Source organism: Pteropus alecto, unplaced genomic scaffold, assembly GCF_000325575.1.
Source record: "Pteropus alecto unplaced genomic scaffold, ASM32557v1 scaffold279, whole genome shotgun sequence".
Lineage (NCBI taxonomy): Eukaryota > Metazoa > Chordata > Mammalia > Chiroptera > Pteropodidae > Pteropus > Pteropus alecto.
This window is the reverse complement of record NW_006443262.1, coordinates 653,520-670,338: the sequence shown is the minus strand read 5'-3', so window position 1 is coordinate 670,338 and position 16,819 is coordinate 653,520. Positions and strand designations below refer to the sequence as shown.

The following is a 16,819-nucleotide window of genomic DNA, read 5'->3' as shown; positions in this document are numbered from 1 at the left end:
CTAGGCAGCCAGCCTGAGGGTTAACCACCTCCTACTGATGAGCAAGAGCAGACAATGCTCAATTATCAGACAATTCACATAAGGGACATTCCTAGAGCATCTGCTCAGGTGACCAGGGAGACTGCATCACTGCTCCAGAGGACAATTCCTACATAAGGCACCTTGCCAAGACTGGAAAATGTAGCAGACCTGCCTAATATATAGAAAAAAATGTAAAGGGAAAGCCAAAATTAGGAGACAAAGAAACATGTCCAAAATAAAAGAAGAGAATAAAACTCTAAAATAAATAAACAAATAAACACTGGAACAAACAAGCAAATAAATAAATAAATAAATAAGAAAGAACTAAATCAATGGAAGAAAGCAATCTAGATACAAAGTTCAAATCACTGGTTATAAGGCTGCTCAATGAACTTAGAAGAAGAATAGAGAACTTCAACGGAGAGTTAGCAAACGTAAAAAATAGAAACCATAAAAAAGAATCAATCAGAAATGAAGAGTATAATAACTGAAATGAAAACTATACTAGAAGGAAACAACAGCAGTTCAGATGAAGCAGACGACTGAATCAGCGATTTGGAGGACAAAGTAGTAGAAAACACCCGATTAGAACAGTAATAATAATAATAAATAATAATAACCGATTAGAACAGTAATAATAATAATAATAATAATAATAATAATAATAATAATACAAATAAAAATGAGAATAGTTTAAGGGGCCTCTGGAACAACATCAACCATACCAACATCACATCATAGGAGTACCAGGAAAAGAAGAGAGAGTGCAAGGAATTGAAAACTTATTTGATGGAATAATGACTAAAACTAATTTTAAATTGAAATAACTTATGTATGCTGACAAAGCTACATGATCACAGTAGCTTAATTACTTTTTCAAGCCATATAAATGCAAATTTTCCTCTAAAATTGTAATTTTTTTTACCCATTTAACAAATACTTATATGAACACCTAAATTAAACATTCTTTTTGTTACTGGGCTAGGAAAGTGAGTATATGGAATCTTCTTATAGCTTACAATATTGTCTGGAAGGCAGACATTAATCAAATACTACCACTAATAATTTTATATCTACAAAATGGAATAAAGTACTCTGAAACTTAAAAAAAAATGCAGTTTTAGCAGTGTATTTAACAAAGGAAACTGAGGTAGACCTGAGATGAATAGGTCTAAGCTGAGTGAAGGGGAAAAGGTGTGAACGCTTTCCAAATAGAAGAAACAGCACAGTGGTGGAAATGCCCAAGGTAAGAGGGGGCATGGTGGAGTGTAAGAAATGTAAAGTGGCCTCTGTGGCTTGAACCTTGAGAGCAAGAGGGAACATGCTATGAGACTGGTTTGACAGTCAGATAGAGACCGAACTATGCTGTTGCTTAGGAGTCTTGTTAAAGATTTCAGTCTTAACCCAAAAATGACAAAATAATTTTAATGAATCAGATTTGCAACTTGAAAATATCAGTGTGGCTTCCCTGTGGAAAAAGAGAGGATGTAGTGTGGAGTGGTGTGGAGACCAGTTAGAGGGCAACGCGATAGTTCAGGTGAGGGAAGATGACAGTATGGAGTAGAGCAATACAAGAGTAGATGGTCAAAGGCCAAATGATTTGATGGCTGTTTAGAAGAAAAGATTGCTAAGATCTGTTGATAAAATTGCCATGAGAAGAAAGGGCTATAGAAAGAGAGGTCAAGGTGACTACAGAATTTCTGGCATGTGCCATCTTTCCTGAGACAGAAAACAATGAATAGGCTGAGGGAAAGATTATGAATTTAATTTTGGACTAGCTGAGTTTGAAGTTCTTTTGGAACATCCAAGTAGAAACACTGCATAAGAAGCTGAGTATATGGAATACACTGGCGTTCAGACAAAAGGTCTGGACTACAGGTATACATGTGGAAGGGCGCATAAAGTTTGTGATTAAAGCTATAGGCACGGATGGCATTGACTAGGGAAAAAAAATGCAGTAAGATTTCCACGGATGCTTTTATCACTCTAGCTATCTCGTGAATACTCTAGTCTGTTGTGCTCTCTTTCAGTAATCCTTTTCCACACTTTCTCCTTCTGAGTTCTCCAAATTATAGGACTTGTGTGGAAAGGAAACTTGGAAATCATCAGGTCTAAACTCCAAATTTAGAAAGAAACTGCAGCTGTTTTCTCAAGGTCATGCAAGTCCTCAGAGGTAAAACTGAGACAAAAAGATCGGGTCTTTTTGACAAGCACTCCAAAGAGCTTTCATCTGGAATGGGATGTTCTGGGAGACAAATATAAGTGTCCCAAGTACTCAGAATTTTACAGATTCTGATATATGTTTATTCGTCATGGTGAAACAACACAGTCATATGTAAAGGATAGCACTTACAGGGGCAATGCACGGTGGTACGGAAAAGTGAATGAAATCTTGAGTTGGACTGATTTGGTTTGGATATTAGTAAGCAGTACAATGCTGGGCCAAAAATTTGAACTCTCTGACCCTCCATTTCCTTCTCTATAAAATAGAGATAAATAATAATTACCTTGAAATGCCATAAGAAATAAAACTAATATTTTAAAAGCCAATAACTACATAGTAGGCTTACAGATTACTAATATTTTATTCCAAAGTAAAATATATATATATATATATAATATTAAAGTAATTGTTATTGTAATGTTATGTATACTATATAATTGTTATTTTAATATATAAAATCAAAATAAAAAACCCTTCCTAAAAATCCCTTTATTATTAAACAGAAAATCCAAGTGCTGGTTCAAACTCTTGAAATATTAAGTATTGAAGGAGTGATTTTTTCTCTCATCAGGATTTAAAACCTATTTATTTTATGCTTATGCATTTAAACTCTATAAAGCATCCATGACTGTACATCAACAAAAATCTACATCCAAATAGTATTCAATATTACTATGATGTAGTATATTTTCTAAAAATAAAGCACCATCCCCCATTTCAGTGTCTTGTTGTTAAGCAACTAAAATCCTGTTGTCAGTTTTAATTCATTCAAACATGCCTGTAACCAAGGAAAAGGTTATAGTTGTAAAATATTATCAAAGATGGATCAAATGCCATGAAAAATATAAAATTAATCATTTTGTCTTTTATTCACAAACTTTTATGTTCCATCTGAACTGGATCTCTTCTGCTTCCATTTAGGGTTTAAATACAAAGAATTTTCAGCTGATACAAGTGTCATAGTTTGCTTTACTAAAGATTTTCAGATGAAAGATAAATAAATATTGTTACAGGATATGAATTCCAAGGCAACCGCTATCATGTAGGAATAGGGCTTTTGGGTTTCATTCAGAGAAAATTCTCAGCAAAATCTACAAGTCTTATATTTTTTAGCTTTATAGTTATGTTTTTCCAATTTGAAGATACAATTGCATAAAATTAGCATGAACATTGCTATGAAAATTTTATGCAGTAATAGAACTTCATCTTTCATTTTTTTATTGTGATGGAGAGCTTCAGTTTAAAGGCAAGATATAGCCCTACTCGAAAGATGAGGACTCTGAGCAAAAGGACTCCTCAACACACAGCAGAAACTTCTAAGATTTTCCTTCCATATTTATTCCTTATTTACTCCAAAACAGAACTTGAAGCAATTTATAGTTTTAATCTTTCCTTCTCCTTTCCTTTCTTCTCCCCTACTTCCTCACCCCGCTCCGATCATACCTGTTAAATAATTGGTACCAAAGTATATGTAATCTGTCTATTTCCTCACTAAAATGAAAATATTAGCCCTCAACACCCAGTAGAGTAACTGGAACGAAGTGAGTATTTGATCAGTGTCCACTGAACTTAAATAAATAAATAAATAAATAAATAAATGAAAATATAGTTTGCATGGCCCTGAGACTAGCAGATGCCAATCCCATACACATTTTTATGAGCTTAGTGATACTGATTCCCTGGTTGCATCCAGTCCTAATGAGTTAACTCATCTGTAGTCAGGGTCTGGAACTTCGCATTCCTAAGAGCCTACACTGAGTCTGTTGGAGATGCAGGGAAAGTGTTGACTAGAAAAAGGAAGTGGAGAACATGCAAAACAAAAGATAGATGTTTCATAGTGGAGGCCTGAAGATGCAAAAATCTCAAGGGAAGTTTGTGCAGGTTGCAGCACTGTGCCCCTGATGACTGGGACAAAGGCTGAGAAGCCACCAGGAACCCAGTACTCTACCTCATCATCTCTGATTCTCTTTCCTCTTGTATTTCATTTTTCTCAATCTGCAGACAGGCTTCCTTTGTTTCTCTGTGCATATGGCCATTATCCAGCCCCCAGGTTGATATCACCTCAGTGCCAAACACACACACTTTACTGAAGTTCAGGAAACTCAACAGAATCTCACGGGAGAGACAGTTGTTAAGCCAGGCTCTGGTCAATATCCAGCACTGATATTCTGAGAGCAATGCAGGGCTCACACCCCAACATCTGGGCTTGTTTATTTCTATTCTAGTCCTAATTTCTTGCCCTCCTACTAAGGCTGAAGCCCTCATGATCACTGATTTTCTTTTGATCCTATTTATGAGGAAGCATCACAACCCCTGTTCATGAATCCCATCAAGCACCATTCCCACCCGGTGTTCAGCACCAGTCTTCTGACTCTTGTCATTCGTCATTCACTGAGAAGGCTTTGGTTTGTCCTTTCTTGCCTCTTCTCTTAGCCTTGCTAGCACAGGCCCCAGCATGCCCGAGTTCCCGTAGCATGGGCCTTCGCTATCACATGGAGCCAGAGCCCAGATTCCCAACTTCCGGCTATTCTCTTTCTTTCCGGTTACTCTAGTTGTTTACAATCAAACTTGTGGGGTTTCCCAATTTCTGATAATTCCTGTATCTCACAGTCACCCAATTAAAAAACAAACACCAAAAATAAATTGGGTCCTTTCTTCTTTTATCCTGTATGCTCAGTCATTCACCACATCCTCAGGCTTTTCCCTCTCCATTTCTTCCTCCCCACATATCAGAATCTTGGCATCTAAACTATTCCTACAAAGACCTTATACCAATGACAAAGACAATGGTCTTTACCGAATGTCAATTCATCCTGAACACGTTCATCATAACATTCTCTGCAAAAGTTTTAAATTTCTCTATATTTACCTATATATCAGAACTAGATTTTTGTTGTTGTTGTTGGCTTTCAAAGACCCTTATAATCTGCTTCAACTCTGTTTCTGTCTATCTATCTTGCTTTTTGTAGTTTGGTCACTCCCAGTTCTGTACACACAGCTGGTGGTGGTAGTGGCCTTGGGACTCACATGACTCCTCATTTTTAAAACTCAGCTCATCACTAATCTTCAGGAACCTTTCTTGACTCCTCATTGATTTTTTTTCACCCTCCTACATTACATTGTTTCAAATATCTTTATTTTAATATTGTATTCTGTTATTTCACATTTGTTATTTTACATTATGTCTTTGCGACTAACTTAAATTGTGTCATAATTTTTGCTTTTTTGTTTCATTTTACTATTTCAAGTGTCCAACATGATGTTGAATATAGCAGATATTTTATAAGTAGTTACTGAATAATGAATTAGAGAGTTTCAATAGTGAACAACTAGAATAGATTTTAAATGGTTCTGTGAAAGATACTGGACAAAATTGAGCTATACTAAATGCAAACTTACCAGAGAAGACGCTAGGTATCTTGGAAAGAAAGCTTTTGACAGTACGAATAGGAATTCCATTCTTTTCATCTTGCATGCGTGCTATGACGTCTTCCATCTGAATAACAATAAAATAATAAAAATCTTTCAAAAGTTGAACTTTTTGAGAAAAATCAGTTCTCATAACAATTTTGTATATCAGTTTTGCCCAACTAAGAGTAATGCAATATGCTTGTCTTTCTCAATTTTATCACATTAATATTTTCAGTTTGGTTAAAAGATGATAGAGAAAACAGCAAGAAAAGTGGTCATTTTAGGGTCCATTAAGCTACTAAGAGGATTTTTGTTCTTTGACTAATGCTTTTCTTCTGGTTTTACATTCTTTGGTTATAAAGTTTGAGATAAAAGACTGCTTATTTTTTGAAACTGTCAGAAACCACTGTCATAGCAAAATTCACACTTCGTTAATATTACATCTCTACTAAATTTATTGAGAAAGAAAATAGAAGCCTTAAAAGCATCTGTTTGGATTTCTTCTTCAAGCAAGAGAGTTTCTATGTTCTGGTTTAGGATAACATTCTGTAACCTGCCCAGAAATGCAAGACCAATTGCCAACAACTGCTGCTTCTCTTCCCCAGGCATTTACTAGGTGTGGTGTGAAATACACATACACATATATGTACACATGTGTACATGCACACATATACACATATATACATAAAAACTAATGTAACACCACAGCCTTCTGTCTATTTAGCAAATTCCTCTTTCTTTCTGTCTTTCTTTCTTTCTTTCTTTCTTTCTTTCTTTCTTTCTTTCTTTCTTTCTTTCTTTCTTCCTTCTTTCTCCTTCCTTCCTTCTTTCCTTCCTTCCTTCCTTTCTTTTCTTTCAATCTAGTTAGTGAATTTGCTTTTGCAAAAAAAAAAAAAAAATTGCAATTTTTAAAGTACTGCGCCATACTTTATGTGCTTCTAAACCTGGGGGATGCAAATACACACAGGCACATACACAAGTTTTATTGTGAAACTCAATAATCATTAATTTACTTACTCATTCCACAAATACTTACTAATCAATAACTCAAGACCAGACTCACCACTGGGCACAATGGATATAAAAATAAATATAATACAGTTCATACCCTCAAAAACTTCACAGTTAATATTGAAAACAATGGTAAAATTTGAGTAAGGTTTATAGTTTAATTAATAGTGTTGTACCAATGTCAATTTCCTGTTTTTGATAATTATATAAGATGTTAACATTAAGGAATGTTGAGTTAAAGGGTATATGAGAATTCTTTGTACTATTTTTGCATCTTTTCCATAGCCTAAAATTATTTCAAAATAAAAAGTTCAAAAGCGTATATCAATAAATTACCTATCAAATTCCCATTGGCACAGTCTTAGGATGATTTTCCAACTAAGAAATTTTATTTACCTGGATAAGTACTATAATATTTATTAGCATGAAAAATAACTGGGGATGTGGGAAGAATGGGTTTTAGAGTAAGATAGGTCTGCTCTTCTCATTATCATCCTTTCTAAGGCTTAGTTTCCTCATCTGTAAAATGGTGATAATATTTATGATAACTTTTTTACAACATTCATGAGGTTGGGTTGGGACTCGGATGTGGTAAAGTGTTTTAAGGTTAAATGAACAACATATATAAAGCACAGTATATAGATAGACAAAGTGTATTGGACTTTGAATATCCTTATAACTCTTAATACTGGGTTGCATTTTTTCCACGCGTTAAATTGCTGTTTCATGTGGACAGAACATTATTAGCCTAATTCTCCTGCCACTTTCTTCCACTCCAGGGGAGCTGGGCTGACTCATCGGGTGGAAGAGTTGGGAATGACTAATTGGCCTGCGAGGCCCATCTTTTTTCTCTTGGGAGATCCATATCCAACTCTGCTGATATGGAGAGGCCTGCCCTAGTGGGTGAGAAAGTCTGTTCAGAATTGGGAATCAGGGTTAAAGTTTAGTGAACACTCTTCCATAACAGCTTTATCAGCAATCAAGCGACATTGTGACCCCTATCTTCCAGACTCCTTGGTTGTGATTTTCAGTTGGTCAGAATTCAGTTAGAAAAGAAAAGTTTTTGTTGTTGTTTTACCAAGCCTCTGAAAGACCCCAACGATAACCAAATACTTCTTTTTATGTACTAAAGATATCTCAAAGTATAGAAACATGAAAAAGATACATAGTTATGACTTTATTTTGTCACTATTTGCTCTTCATTCGCCTGACACAATGTTCAGAAAGGAAGAATAGCTGCTTTTTCTTGCCTAGTATCAACTTATGAACCCTTCTATTATCAGCTCAGTGGTTTAAACCAAACTGGATTAGACAGATATGGAAACCTCCCTGACTCCCAATTTAATCACCTCAGCACCTTAGGATGTGGCAACAATGACTTCTGGTTGGGGATTGATTTAAGGTTCATCATTACGAGTGGAGGTGTTTTTCTGCAAAGTCTCACCACCTCTCAGTTCATTGGCTCAAAGAGGAGTGAGATTAGGAATCAGGGAATTTAAAGTGACTTCTGTGGTCATTTTTAAAATCTTCAATTTTTCAGAGTCATGATTTTCACAATAGAAAAAAAAACTAATTTACATGGGATAAATATTTTTATCCCATGTAAAAATAGAATTTGTATTCTAGACTCAAAATGTAATCTGGAAATGTATTCAACTGTTTTTACCTTTATTCAGATGTGATTTACCCATGAACCTCACCATGGCTTGCAATTAGCAAACAAACAAACAAAATAACAAGACAAAACAAAAAAGCAAAGACAAAGACAAAAAGCAATCTAGATTCTAAACTCTAAAATCAGTCACAAAGACCACATGTAAAAATACATCTGTCTTATGTACCAAAGTTCCCTTAGATATTCACTCAGATTCTATTTTTATATTAAGCATGCTTTTAACATGCTTGATTATCTACTTTGTCACTATTAGCAATAGCAAATTGGATGAGGAGGAAAATGCTAAAAACAGACAAACCACCCTGAGTCCCTGCCCTATTCAACTTTGGGGCCCACCCAAGCCACTTTCATACAAACGGTCTGTTTTGGCTCATGCTGTGGACTTTCTTAAAATCTCTCAAAAGCTCACAAGCCTCGAACAAGCAGCATCTGACCTCAGCATTCCCTGTACCTCTTGCTGAGCAGCCCCAAGGCCAGCATTGGCAGGAGCCAGCCTCAGTTAGATGCCTCTCCTAAGCACCTCTAAGCCCAGTGTAAGTGGCCACCTGAGGATTGCTTTGTATCTCATTCCAGGTGGCCCCAGGCATGGCACAGGCAACATCTGAACTTGGCCTGGGTCAGGGCCCCTCTCAGAAGGCCCTGGGGCTGGCATGCCTCATGCTTACTTTTGACCTAGTCAGGGGACCACCTTGCTGCTTCTGCAAATGACACACCCAAAGGGCAGACTGAGCAGGGACCAGAGCCCTGCAAAAGTGAATCTTGTTTCATAATGTCAGCCCCTCACTGACCAGTCCTCACAACCAATCAGACTAAGGATCACTCCTTTCCATTGATGTGCAAACAGCAACCAAGACTCAACTACAATAGGAGGGCCCACAAAACCCACATAAGAGACACGCCTGAAGCACTGGGCTCAGGTGACCAGGGAGGTTATGGTACTGAGACCCATAGGACACCTACTCCAGAAGGCCACTCTGTTAAGCCCTGGAGACATAGCAGTTCTACCTAATACATAGAAACAAACAAACAAAAAACACAGGACGCAGTCAAAATAGAGACAAAAAAAACATGTCCCAAATGAAAGAACAGAACAAAGCTCTAGATAAAGAACTAAACAAAATGGAGACAAGCAATCTATTAGATGCAGAGTTTAAAATACTAGTTATAAGAGTGTTCTATGATCTCAATGAGAACTTTAACAAGGAGATAGAAAACATAAAAGTGGAGATAAAAAAAAAAAAACATAAAAAAGAAAAAAAAATCAAATCAGTGATTTAGAAGATAAGGCAGCAGAAAACACTCAACCAGAACAGCAAAAAGAAAAAGAATCCCCCATCCTCCCTCCAAAAAAATGAGAATTGTTTAACAGGTCTCTGAGGCAACATCAAGCTTACCAAAGTTGCCACCACAGGGCTACCAGAAAGAGAAGAAAGAGCAAGGAATTGAAACCTATTTGATGAAATAATGACTAAACTTTCCTGACCTAGTGAAGGAAATAGACATACAAACCTAGGCAGTGCAGAAAGCCCCAGACAAGATGGAGCCAAAGAGGTCCACACCAAGACACATCATAAGTAAAATGCCAAAGGTAAAAGACAAAGAGAGCATCTTAAAAGTAGTTAGTTACCTACAAGGGCTCTCCCATAATACTGTCAGCTGATTTCTCGGCAGAAACTTTTCAGCCTGGAAGAAATTGGCACAAAATATTCAAAGTGATGAAAAGCAATAACCTACAACAAAAATTACTCTACCCAGCAAGGATATCATTTAGAATTGAAGGGCAGATAAAGAGTTTCTTACCCAGAAAACATCTGAAGGAGCTCATCACCACCAAACCAATATTACAAGAAATGTTAAAGAGACTTCTAGAATAAGGAGAAGGAGAAGGAGAAGAAGGAGAATGAGAAGAAGAGATCAAAAATATGAGTGATAAAATGGCAACTACATATCTATCAATAATTACTTTAAATGTAAATGGATTAAATGCTTTAATCAAATAATATGGGTGGCTGAATGTATAAAAACAAGACCCTTAAATGTGCTACCTATAAGAAACTCACTTTAAATCAAAAGACACGCAGACTGAAAGTAAAAGGATAAAAAGTGATATTTTATGAAAATAAAAACAATACCAAAAAAATCTGGGGTAGCAATGCTGATATCAGACAAAATAGACATCCAAATAAAGGCTATACCAAGAGACAAAGAAAGACCTGGTAATTCAACTTCTGAATATTTGGATATTTATCTAAAGAAACCCAAAACACTAATTTGAAAAGATAAATGAGTGTGAATATGAACTCATACATTCATTGCAGCATACATTCATTGCAGTAGCCAAGATATGGAGACAACCTGGGTGTCCATCAATGGATGACTAGATAAAGAAAAGATAGTATATTTATATAATAGGATATTACTCAGCCATAAAAAGGAATGAAATCTTGCCATCTGCAACGCTATGGATGGACCTAGAGGGTATAGTGCTGAGTGGAGTAAGCCAGACATAGAAAGACAAATGCTATATGATTTCACTTATAGATGAAATCTAAAAAACAAACAAACAAATCATAAACTCATAGATACAGAGAAGATTTTGATGCTTTCCAGATGAGAGGTTGGTTTTGGTGATGAGTGAAAAAGGTGAAGAGATTAAGAAATACAAATTGGTAGTTACAGAATAGTCATGTGGATGTAAAGCACAGCATAGGAATATAATCAATAATATTGTTAAGAACTATGTATGATGTCAGATGGGTGATCAGTTCATAAGTCATATGAATGTGTAATCACTATGTTGTACACTTGAATTACACATTATATTAATTAATATAATATTGTATGTCAACTGTAATTAAAAAATATTAAGCAAACAACAACAAAAAAAAGAAGACAAACTAACAGAGCAAGCTAGACAATAAACAAGATGAGACTATAAAAAGTAACTCCAATAAATGTTAAAATTTGGAGGACAATTATACTAAGCCAAAAGACTCCAGCATCTCAAGCATTCCAAAGATGTATCTACCTACTATCTATCTATCTATCTATCTATCTATCTATCTATCTATCTATCTATCATCTATCTATCTATCTATCATCTATTTATCATCTACTTATCTATTCACCTATCCATCTATCATCATCTATCTTCATAAGGATGCCATTAGTTGTGAAGGGTTAGAGTGGGTTTTAACTCTCTTAAGCCTTTTGTGTGATGGTGAGGAAACTGAGCCTGGGATAACAGAGCACTGGACTATGAACAGGAGAGCTGGACATGCCTTGGGTGACTAGAGCTTTCTCTGAGTCTTTTCTTTCTCTTTCATGATTTCTCCTAGCTACAAAACTATTGAAGTCTGGAAATAATCATCGCTGTTCAGAACGAGGTACGTCTAATTACTTAACTCAAAGACCCAATTCTCTATCAGAGACAAATAAATAGATGAGCCTATAAAATTGAACGAAAGCTTTTAAAAATGTATTTGTTTCCAACTATAAGCACATTTTAGTTTCAATAAAATTGTAGAATGAAACAGATGCTACTTTATTACTCTAAGACTGTTTTTTTTTAAATCTGTAAGATGAAAATAATAACAATAGTGTACATTTTACTACTGGTGATGATTAATGAAACAATGCTATTTAAATGTCTGCCATAATGCTTTCATCATCATCGTCATCATCATCATTATCATCAGTATAAGTTTCTTCCCTCATCACAGTACTAGAAAGCCACTATCCATTTCTTTTGTAAAGACAGCTGTGGTCAAATGTCAAGTATTTATCAGAGGCAATAAATTGTCAATTACAAAATAGACAGAGATAACCTATGGACAACTCTCTGTTATACTTCTTATTGAAGACTGGGTTTGTGTTGTCCTCTGAAAAATAGGGGATTAGAAGAAGTATAAGAAAGAATAATTTTTTTTAATATAGGTAAAGATTATATAAACTATAAAAAATAATATTTAGAAGAAAGGGAGAAATGACAAAATTTCCTTTTTTGACAAAATGAAAATGTCTATGTTCTCACTTTTTTGATGAATTTGCCTCTTGAAGTTCATTAGAGAATCAAAAAATAGAATTGAATTGAGATTAAATACTCATTGCAATAGTAACCTTTTTTTCTGTGCAAACTAATTTCTCTGTGTGTGAAGAGTAAAACAATTGTCTCTTGCAAAGTAGTTTTGAGAATATCTATGGCTCAATAAATTTTTTTTAATACCTCTATTACAAAACCCTTTACCTTTCAGTTACTGTTATTATCTTATAACCATCTGTTTATCCTTAGATGTGAACTTCTTGAGGAAAGAAATCTCATCTTATCTATTATTTTATTGTTAATATATAAAATGTCGGCCCATAAGGGAGGCTCAAGAAAAAAGACATTGAATTTTAATTTATGCAACATATTTTATTTTTCTGAGAAAGCCAAAGCAAAAAAATAAGTTAAATTGATTTAAGATTTCATCTTAATATGTTTTAAATGCTTTTTTTCTTTTTATCTAACATTTAGTAAAAATTAGACTGAGTCAAAAAGAATGAAATAGAAGAGCTTAATGTACCATAAGCTAAAATATTCTTACTATTTCTGTTTTATTTAATGCAGAGATTCTTCTGCTTGTTTATTAGAAAAATTTCTTCTTTCAAAACATAAGGGTAAATTAATGACTGTTTATGAAGCTGTCATCTTGCTTGTAGATGTGACACTCAAGTTCATGATCATGTGTAAGCTCTCATGATAAAAGGCACTCTTGAACTCCAACAAACTGCTCTTTTTCCAGGAATTCATAATTAGCCTTTTCACTGAAATAGTTTAAATGTAATTCAATGCTTGTGATGTACTGCAAATATGGCTCAGGTTAAACAATCTCCACCCGCACACCTGGTGGAATGAAAGAGAGAACATACACAGGTATATCTTTGAGAAAAGCTACTAATAATTCAAAAGGGGCCTGCCAGACAGGGAACTCACACATACTGAGAAAAACAGTCATTGCCTTGAAACCTTTTTAGTTCGTTAATGTTCTAAACAATGATAGAAGTTCAATTACATTTACTTGTAGCTAGCTATATTTGACAGAGCTTTATCATAATATCAGTGATATTGATTTCATTTAGCCAATAACTTTATAGAGACACAGACTGTAAGTGAAATATTTGTTTAAAGTAAATTCGGTAGTTCTAAAAGAGAAATGATTCAATCAAAAGTTAAAAGAATGTTTTCTAACTTCATATTCTAATCCACAATTAAGCACAGGCATTAAGAAATATAAATGAAGACCGTATGGGCATATTGGATGATTTTTTTCCTGTGTGCACATACTTTCAAATTATTATGTGTAACCATCATTTTAAGTGATAACTATAAAAATGGGAGAAATGATCACTAAAATTCTTCTTGGATATCTTAGATAATAAGGTGGTGGCATGTATTACGTAATTTAAAATCTGCTTATAATCTTTTTTCCTTCAAAAATTCTTTCTAAAACATATTATTTGCAATTCTGATTTCAGCAGTAAAAGCAGAGAAAGTAGAGCCGGCTTCTAATTAAGGTTAAATAAAAATAATGAGATCAAAACTTGCAACCAAAAGTGTTTTCTGCTGCAATAATTTAATTAAAGCTGCTTCTAATTAATATGATTTTCCCCTGTGTTACAGTTGATGATAGTATGTTAACTCAGAATTACTCTTTTCATATGAAAAACTTATCATTTTCATGAATACTTTTGACTAAAAAATATAAATTTATAAAACTAGTTAATATGTAAATTTGTCCTAGTTCATCTTGAATGTAAATCTATTTTTTCAAAAGCAATAACTAATTTAGAAACATTGAAATTTTATGCTTTCTTAATTAGTAGATTTTTTTCTGATTTATGGATGTCGTTTTGTTTGTTTTTAAATAAAAGCATTTCATTCAACCATCTCAATTACTATAACCCCTACTTTAAATAAATAGATAAATTTAAAACTATGTTCATTGTATTTCTTAAGATTAATTGGGTTACAAGTGACAGAATCCCAATATAAATTGTCACAAAAAAAAAAGGGAAATGGGTTGAAAGCATTGTGGGATATTTTGTGAAACTCAAAGATTAGACTATAAGTGGCAGGCACAGACCAATGGAACAGAATTGAGAGCCCAGAAATAAACTCCTAAATATATAGACAATAATAAAAACAGCATGGTATTGGCAGAAAAACAGACAAACAGACCAATAGAAAAGAATTGAGAGCCCAGAAATAAATCCACATATAAATGGGCAAATAATTTTAACAAAAAAAAAAAAAAATACAATGAAGAAAAGAAAACCTCTTCAATAAATGGTGATGAAAAATTTAAAAAGCCACATGCAAACAAATGGAACTAGACTGCTGTCACCATACACCAAAATGAACTCAAAATGGACCAAAGACCTAAATATAAGACCTGAAACAACAAATTGCATAGAAGAAAACATAGATACTAAATTCACAAACATTGGATTTAGAGAGTATTTTATGAATTTGACCTCAAAGGCAAGGAAAGTAAAAGCAAAAATAAATGAATGGGACTATATCAAACTAAAAAGCTTCGGCACAACAAAATGAACCATTAACAAAACAAAGAGACAACCAATTGATTGAGAGAAGTGAAAACAATGCCACCAATAAGGGCTTTGTATATCCAAAATATACAAAGAACTCATACAACTCAACAACAACAACGACAACAAGCAATCCAATTTTTAAAATGGGCAGAAGATCTGAACAGACACTTTTTCCAAGAAGACATAAAATGGCCAACAGACATGAAAAGATGCTGAACTTCACTAGCTATTAGGTAAATGCAAATCAAAATTACAAAGAGATATCACCTCATACTTGTTCGAATGGCTATTATCAACAAGACAAGTAATAAAAGTGTTGGAGAGGTTGTTGGGAAAAAAGTAACTCTCATACACTGCTGGAGGGAATGTAAATTGGTATAGTCACTATGGAAAACATTATGAAGTTTCCTCAAAAATTAAGAATAGAATTACCATATGACCATACCAGCAATCCCTCTTATGGGTATCTAAAAATATTGAAAACATTTCTCCATAAAGACATATGCACCACAATGTTCATTGCAATACTATTCAGTGGCCAAGATATGGAAACAACTGAAGTACCCTATGATTAAATAGATGATTAAATAAGAAGCAGTGGTACCTATGCAGAATGGAATATTACTCAGCCATAAGAAAAGATGAAATACTGCCATTTGGGACAACGTGGGTGGATCTTGAGACTATCATGCTAAGCAAAATAAGTCAGACAGAAAAAGTTGAGAATGATATGATTTCACTCATATGTGGGATATAAAACTGAAAGCAATAAATGAACAAGACAAACAAACAAAATCTCAGAGACACAGATGACAGTTTAATGGTTACCAGAGGGAAAGGGGGAAGGGGGGGAGGTATATAAGGGTAAAGGGGGTCAAATATATGGTGACAGAAGGAAACTTAACTTGGGTGGTGAACATATAATGCAATATACACATGGCGTGTTATTGAGTTGTACACTTGAAACTTATATAATTTTATTAACCAATGTCTCTCCAATAAATTTAATTTAAAAATAAATAAATAATAAATAAATAATTAAATAATTTTTAAAAATATGAGTGGAATAGCTGCCCTTCAGGGCATTCTTTCTGGCTCCTCTCTTGTGTCCGCCTTACTATCTTTCTAGGTCCAGAGCTTCTCTTAGTTCTCCAAAGCACAGAGCAAAACACATGGCTGCCCTTCCTTAGCTTCTGAGCTTTATATTTTTTTCTAAGAACCCCAAGAGAAATTGCTTCTACCTCTCTTTCCTACGCCTGAATTTTAGGCCAAAACTCAGCTTTATAATGCTTGTGGGGGAGAGAGAGGGGGAAGTGGAAGGGATGCTTATAGACAAAATATTGGTATTTACCATAGCTTTGTGCAATATGAAAAACCCATTGAAAGGCACAGAAATAGAGTTGTATAACAGGGAGAAAAATGTAAGAGAAACAGTATAGGAGCAGGGAGAAACAGAGTCGCTGAATAATGAGAGCCAAAGGAAGACAAGTGATGCAGAGAAAAGCCACGGGACAGACAGGCAGATCAACTGGAGGAATTTTCATAGCTGTAAGAGAGAAATAAGGAAATATCATGATTAAACAAGTTACTTGGCTAATTTACATGTAATTTGACCACAGTATTCTTCACCCATAAAGTAGAAAATATCAAGGGTTTTAAATATATATGACAGAGTAACTTAGGTTTTCAGGGTTTTTGTTTGTTTATTTGTTTGTTTGTTTGTTTGTTTCTCTCAAGTTATCACTTGTTTAACTTTCAAAAGGAGCCTACTAACTAGTATCGGAGTTGAAGCAGGACAGTTGTCAATGTCTCCAAAAATACTGAGGGAAAATCTTCGTGGGAAAAATGAGAATAAGTTGAGCCTAACAAGTGAAGGATAAAGA

At 34.4% G+C, this 16,819-nt stretch overlaps 1 protein-coding gene across 6 annotated transcripts in view; it reads right to left on the bottom strand.

Annotated features, from left to right (window-relative positions):
* Window positions 1–16,819, bottom strand: part of RGS7 (regulator of G protein signaling 7) — a 525,681-nt gene that overhangs the window by 300,953 nt on the left and 207,909 nt on the right. For all 6 annotated transcript variants that reach the window (XM_025041211.1, XM_025041212.1, XM_006924123.1 and 3 more), the window contains one exon: window positions 5,645–5,741. In XM_025041211.1, coding sequence (XP_024896979.1) covers window positions 5,645–5,741 — 97 coding nt within the window. The remainder of the gene's footprint in view (window positions 1–5,644; window positions 5,742–16,819) is intronic.